The following is a 7,500-nucleotide window of genomic DNA, read 5'->3' as shown; positions in this document are numbered from 1 at the left end:
GACTCCTCACATACACACACACGCAGAACCTCCACACACACACGCAGACCCTCTACACACAGGTACGACTCCTCACACACACACAGAACCTCTACACACAGGTACGACTCCTCACACACACGCCGACCTTCCACACACAGGTACGACTCCACACACACACGCAGACCCTCCACACACACATGCCAACCCTCCACACACACGCCGACCCTCCACACACACATGCAGACCCTCCACACACAGGTACGACTCCTCACACACACGCAGACCCTCCACACACAGGTACGACTCCTCACACACACGCAGACCCTCCTCACACACACGCAGACCCTCCACACACAGGTACGACTCCTCACACACACGCAGACCCTCTACACACAGGTACAACTCCTCACACACACACACGCAGAACCTCCACACACACACGCAGACCCTCTACACACAGGTACGACTCCTCACACACACACACGCAGAATCTCCACACACAGGTACGACTCCTCACACACACACACACGCAGAACCTCCACACACACATGCAGACCCACTACACACAGGTACGACTCCTCACACACACACACACAGACCCTCTACACACAGGTACGACTCCTCACACACACACGCCAACTCTCCACAGACAGGTACGACTCCTCACACACTTGCAGACCCTCCACACACACTATACAGTATATGATGCATGAAAAAAAAAGTCTAATTTGGGGAGTTGATGATGTGGCAGCAGGAAACCTGATAGTTATCTGGTGTTATTACACGGCTCTTCAGAGTGCTGCAGAAAGTTCCATTCACATGAATGGGCCTTCCCAACGTTCGGGCCTATGTTAAATCTACATAAATCACCGGCACCGCTGTCAATGGCAACGGGTTTTGTGCTTCTGATTAATGTCTTTCATATCACTACGCAAGGACTGGAACTTCATTCAAAGCAGACGGTTGATCAGCTGTGTTCTAAAGAATGTTTGATTCAAGTTCAGCAGCGTGTGTTGTTGCGAACTATTTGTTTCTCAGCAAATGCCACGATGAACGGTAACAAATAGGCTAGGTTATGTAGGCTAAAGTCATATCGTGGGGAGTTTATTATTTCGTTTTGGCAAGTAGCCGTATAATAAGCGGGATAATGTATAGAACGCCGGTAATTATCGGAACATAAGTCCCTTCAGGACGAAACAAGACCCCTCCGCTGCGCGTCGGGGTCCTGTTTGCCCTGTCGGGACTTATGTTCCGATAATTACCGGCGTTCTATACATTATCCCTTACATAAGTGTCCTCCTCACGGCCTGGTGTTGGGATGATGTAGGCGAGGTGTAGCCTTTTTACTGTGTCCTCATGTCTCTCTCTCTCTCTCCATTTACATTTTCTTCCCTTCCTTTCTGTCTGTCTATACCCCTCATCTCTTTCTCTTCACCTCTATCTCACCCATGCTCCAGTTCCAGTTCTTTCTGTCACTTTCACTCCTCTCTCTCTCTCTCTTTCTCTCTCTCCCTCCCTGTCTCTGTTATATAAGTTCTGATTCAGATGTAAAGATGCACAAAGGTTGCCATGGCAGCATCTGTGTGTGTATGCTGAGGCAGACTAGTGTCTCGCTGTCCCATTCACATCAACTGAATCAGTTCTTTTCAGCCTTTTGTGCCAGGGTACCATTCAAGGTGATGTTACCCACCAAGATCATTATTTAGCTCCCTACACACACTGTATACCTCTTTCTCACTTGCTTTTTTCATTCATTCATTCATTCATTCATTCATTCATTCATTTATTCATGTATTCATTCATTCATTCAGGCAATGAATCTTTTTTAATTTATTTTTCTGTTCTCTGCTCTGTGTTGGATTGCCATTCCACCTCCCTCTCTCTCTCTCTCCTCTCTTTCCATCATGGTCATTCTCTCTCTATCTCTCATTCTCTCTCTCTCTCTCTCCTCTCTTTCCATCATGGTCATTCTCTTTCTCTCTCTCCTCTCTTTCCATCATGGTCATTCTCTTTCTCTCTCTCTCCTCTCTCCATCATGGTCCTTCTCTCTCTCTCTCTCTCTCTCTCTTCTCTCTCCATCATGGTCATTCTCTCTCTCTCTCTTCTCTCTCCATCATGGTCATTCTCTCTCTCTCTCTCTCTCTCTCTCTTCTCTCTCCATCATGGTCATTCTCTCTCTCTCTCTTCTCTCTCCATCATGGTCATTCTCTCTCTCTATCTCTCTCTCTTCTCTCTCCATCATGGTCATTCTCTCTCTCTCTCTCTCTTTCTTCTCTCTCCATCATGGTCATTCTCTCTCTCTCTCTCTCTCTCTTCTCTCTCCATCATGGTCATTCTCTCTCTCTCTCTCTCTCTCTCTCTCTCTTCTCTCTCCATCATGGTCATTCTCTCTCTCTCTCTCTCTTCTCTCTCCATCATGGTCATTCTCTGTCTCGATCTCTGTCTGGCTCTCTGCCATGCCCTCCTCATTACGGCAGGCTCACTCATAGCGTACCTATGCACTGAAAGCAGCAGTAACGTTAAGGAGCGTTGGACCGTCTGTTAGCATTCTGTTGCAGAGCATAGGCTGTGGCTGAACGTCATGTTTTCCCCTCACCCCTCCTCACCTCCCTCCTTCTCTTCCTCCATGCCTCTCTACCATCTCTTTCTCTCTCTCTCTTTTCTCTCTCTCTTTCTCCCTCCTCTTCCTCCATGCCTCTCTATCATCTCTTTCTCTCTCTCTTCTTTCTTTCGTCCTTTTCCTCTTGGAGCTCATCAGTAGCACATCAGTACGTCTCCTCAGTCTTGGAGCTTGGGGACCTCGTCCTTGTTTAAACGTTTAGAGCAGGACTGATTGGCTTGGGGGGGTCATTTCCATTAGCCTATGACAGTCAGTGGATGTGATTCATCTCTAAGTCTTGACATACTGTATCTCTGCTTTACCCCCTTTCTAGGTGTATACTTTTATAAATAATAATATAACAAATAATTCAACTAGCTGTCTGTACTTAGCAGCAGTCAGTGAAAAAGATGATCTATGAGAAAAGTCACTACACTGTGAACTTCACTATGAACTAAAATCAAGTCACCTCTGAGTTTAATGGAGCTAAATAAGCATGTATACCACATACGGTGCATCACAACGCTGTTGATGTTGTTCCACAGCATAGAGCCCAGTGTGGAGCAGGTTTGTTACACAGTGTAGCAGAAGCAGGTTTGTTCCACAGCATAGAACACAGTGAGTGTAGAAGAAGCAGGTTTGTTCCACAGCATAGAACACAGGGCCAGTTGTACTACCGCTTTTGCGCCCACTTCAGGCGTATTTGTTTCGCAACGTGCGTGTAAAATCATTGCGAGGTATGTACAAACAGGCCGCAATGATGTAAAAGTGCAAACTGCCTGTCGCGGGAGCTGAAAGTGGCAGATTGCGATTGTCATGTCATGCATATGCATTCATGGGGGGATCCAGGGGAAAGTGGGAGTTTAGCGTAAAAAGATGGGAGGGGAAGAGTAAAGAGCGCCTTATTATGTATTCCGCGGTATGTACAAAGACTGCTCCTGAAAGCGCACGTCTATTCTGCGCCTAAATACTTGCGCCTTGTAAAAGCAGGTGTTAATCCAAATTGAAGTTCAATGCTTCAATAAGAGAACCTTTCAAAGACAACAGAATCGCTATTTAGAGCACCAGTTTTGCAAGTCTCTGTAGGCTACTATCAAAAGCAACATTAACTTTCGTTGGCCTTTCGAATCTTACTTTCACTTTCACGTCATTCACTTAAACTTTCCTACTTGCTAGATTTGACCAATTTTCCATAGCCTAAGTTCACAAGTAGTTTGAGTAGAACTACTGATCTTCATTATCTCCCTGCTCGTTGACATCTTATCATCTATGGTATTATTTCATGATCGCTAAACGTTTGATTCTTTTTAATGTTGTCATCAGTTAACTTCATTCAACTGCGCTTGTAGGCTCTGCCATTCAGTTGTGGACGTTCGTAAATTGCGTTTATGGGCGGAGAGAGGCAGAGAAAGGCGCAGTTTACACCAAGGATTGAACGATTGATAAATACGACGGAAACTTGGGTCTGTCAGCATTCGCAGTCTGCGGTTTGTCCATGGCGCTGATAACGTTACGTTCGCAAATGTACGTACATCTGGCCCACAGTGTGGAGCAGGTTTGTTCCACAGCATAGAGCCCAGTGTAGCAGAAGCAGGTTTGTTCCACAGCATAGAACACAGTGTAGCAGGAGCAGGTTTGTTCCACAGCATAGAACACAGTGTAGCAGAAGCAGGTTTGTTCCACAGCATAGAACACAGTGTAGCAGAAGCAGGTTTGGTCCACAGCATAGAACACAGTGTAGCAGGAGCAGGTTCTAATCCATCAGGAACTTTTCCATACAATGGCCATTGATTCTGCCTGCTTGTCTGCCTGCTTGAGTGCACCGAAGCCTCTAGAATCTTAGACTTGAGACTGAACCAGCGTTGTCTGTCAAAAAGGTGCTGAGTCTTGTGAGCTTCAGTAAAACAGCCTCAGTGAATCAGCCTCAGTGAAACAGCCTCAGTGAATCAACCTCAGTGAATCAGCCTCAGTGAATCAGCCTCAGTGAATCAACCTCAATGAATCAGCCTCAGTGAAACAGCCTCAGTGAATCAGCCTCAGTGAATCAGCCTCAGTGAATCAGCCTCAGTGAAGCTTTGAGGCCTTTGAGGCCTACAGCCCTCCGTGAGCCAGTGGCCAGGCTGTTGTGGTGTTTTTCCATGCAGAGCCCCAACAGCAGCAGCAGCAGCAGCAGCAGCATCAGTTGAGAACAGGAGGAAGGAAGTGAGATGGAGATCACGTCCCACCCAGACAGCCGTTAGAGGGAGCACCGTTAAAACTCCGCAGCAGAGGTGAAGCAACACTCTCCCCCTGCGTGAGAGCTCCCTCAGATGTGATGTAGCTGGCCTACCTCCAGCCACCCCTTACTAGGTTGGAGGCTGGTGGCAGATGAGGGTGGAGCGGGTGGAACGGACCGGACAGGTTTTGAGGAGCAGCTAGCCAATCAGGAGTGGAGTGTAGTGGAACGGACAGGGCTTGAGGAGCAGCTTGCCAATCAGGAGTGGAGTGGGGAGGAACGGACAGGGCTTGAGGAGCAGCTGGCCAATCAGGAGTGGAGTGGAATGGAACGGACAGGGCTTGAGGAGCAGCTAGCCAATCAGGAGTGGAGTGGGGAGGAACGGACAGGGCTTGAGGAGCAGCTGGCCAATCAGGAGTGGAGTGGAGTGGAGTGGTCATCACTGGCAGATGAGAACAAGGTCCAACCCACCATCAGGTGTTACATGACACACACACACACACACACACACACACACACACACACACACACACACACACACACTGAGAAAAAACAATCGACTATGAAAACAATCGTTAGTTGCAGCCCTAGAATGTAGATATTGGAAGGGACTGTGAGACCCACCTGTGATCCTACAGAAGGCTCCGCCTGCAACACCTGCTGCTGACTGCTGCCTCAGAGAGGAGCTCCGACTGACCCTGCCCTGACCCCTGCCCATCTGGCCATCAGATCAGCTGGAGCCCCACATTACATGCCCCATCAGATCAGCTGGAGCCCCACATCACATGCCCCATCAGATCAGCTGGAGCCCCACATCACATGCCCCATCAGATCAGCTGGAGCCTCACATCACATGACCCATCACACCTGCTGGAGCCCCACATCACATGACCCATCAGATCAGCTGGAGCCTCACATCACATGACCCATCACACCTGCTGGAGCCCCACATCACATGACCCATCAGATCAGCTGGAGCCTCACATCACATGACCCATCACACCTGCTGGAGCCCCACATCACATGACCCATCAGATCAGCTGGAGCCCCACATCACATGACCCATCAGATCAGCTGGAGCCCCACATCACATGACCCATCACACCTGCTGGAGCCCCACATCACATGACCCATCAGATCAGCTGGAGCCCCACATCACATGACCCATCAGATCAGCTGGAGCCCCACATCACATGACCCATCAGATCAGCTGGAGCCCCACATCACATGACCCATCAGATCAGCTGGAGCCCCACATCACATGACCCATCAGATCAGCCAGCCTCCAGTGATGAGCAAGACCAGCGTTAGCCTCACAACGTCCAGCTTTTCCTCATAATCATTATATTCACAAGGGAGACATGGAGCAGAAGGGCGGGGTGGGGTGTGTGTGTGGGGGTGGGGGGGTGGTGTGTGTGTGTGGGGTGTGTGTGTGTGTGTGTGTGTGTGGTGGGGGGTGGGGTAGGAGATCACGACAGAGATGAAGACAGATAAGGAAAAGTTTTGTGCATTCTCTCTCTTCCTTCATCTCTCTTGCACTGTTCCCTTCCTTTCTCTTCCTCTCTCTCTATCCCCCCTCTCTCATGCACTCACTCATTCTCTCTCTCTCTCATTCATTTTGTCATTCTCTCGTTCTCTCACTCATTCTCTCGTTCTCTCCCTCATTCTCTCGTTCTCTCACTCATTCTCTCGTTCTCTCCCTCATTCTCTCGTTCTCTCCCTCATTCTCTCGTTCTCTCACTCATTCTCTCTCTCTCTGATTGCTGCTAATGGAAGGGTATTAGATTAGCCTGGCCGTCTGTGGGTTGGCTGGCACAGCCGAACCCGGCTGGGCCGAGACAGCGATGAGATCACGTCTCCGGGAGCGACGCGCACTTCCCTGCCTCGGTCGGTCGGTCGGTCCGTCCGTCAACAAGCAGGCATTACCACCGCATCGTCCTCCGAACCCGATCGATAGTCCCAGCCCCAGCTCACACACACACACACACACACACACAATCACACACACACACACACACACACACACACAATCACACACACAATCACACACACAAACACACATACACACACGCACACACACACACACACGCACAATCACTCACACACACACAATCGCACACACACACACACACGCACACACACACACACACACACAATCACACACACAAACACCGACACACACACACACACACGCACACACACACACACACAATCGCACACACACACACACACACACACACACACTGAACCATGACATCATCCAAACGTTCTGCACATTGTCTCTCTCCCTACTCATTCCTGCGGAAGGTCAGCTGGCGCAGCATCAGGGTCAGTTAGGACACAGCGGACTAGGAGGTCTGAATGGTCTCTACTCTGACCTGCTGCTTCCGTGCCTCCATAAATACAATTTCCTCTGTGCAGGTTCCCCCTCTCCACGAACGTATCTCTGAACTTGTTAGTAGCTTCTATTAACATCGTGTCTTGGGCAATCTAATCCCAAGTGTACTGATTGACACCCATGAGTTCACCCCATGCATGCAAAATGCAGTGCATGGCCAGTATAGCAAGCCAACAGTGTTGTCGTTGCTGGACGGAGACGTCCCCAGGCTCCGTTTGGTGCTGCTCTGACCGGCACAGGCCCACAGGTGTGTTCAAAGGAGCAAGCAAAGGCAAATGTGGGTTGGTTCATTTCAGAGCCCTTGTT

At 49.3% G+C, this 7,500-nt stretch overlaps 1 protein-coding gene across 1 annotated transcript in view; it reads left to right on the top strand.

Annotated features, from left to right (window-relative positions):
- The window catches only part of armc2 (armadillo repeat containing 2), a 38,635-nt gene that overhangs the window by 5,975 nt on the left and 25,160 nt on the right, over positions 1 to 7,500 (top strand). Inside the window, exons 4-5 of the mRNA XM_076271914.1 lie at positions 4,726 to 4,783; positions 4,902 to 5,275. Of these exons, the coding sequence (XP_076128029.1) occupies positions 4,726 to 4,783; positions 4,902 to 5,275 (432 nt within the window). The remainder of the gene's footprint in view (positions 1 to 4,725; positions 4,784 to 4,901; positions 5,276 to 7,500) is intronic.

The sequence above is a fragment of the Alosa pseudoharengus genome, unplaced genomic scaffold, assembly GCF_046254945.1.
Source record: "Alosa pseudoharengus isolate Yale_2024_CS ecotype anadromous, Long Island Sound unplaced genomic scaffold, YU_APseudo_1.1 YU_APseudo_1.1_scf_7, whole genome shotgun sequence".
In the NCBI taxonomy this organism is placed as follows: Eukaryota; Metazoa; Chordata; class Actinopteri; order Clupeiformes; family Clupeidae; genus Alosa; species Alosa pseudoharengus.
Note: the sequence above shows the minus strand (reverse complement) of the source record. Positions and strands in the feature narration are given on the sequence as shown.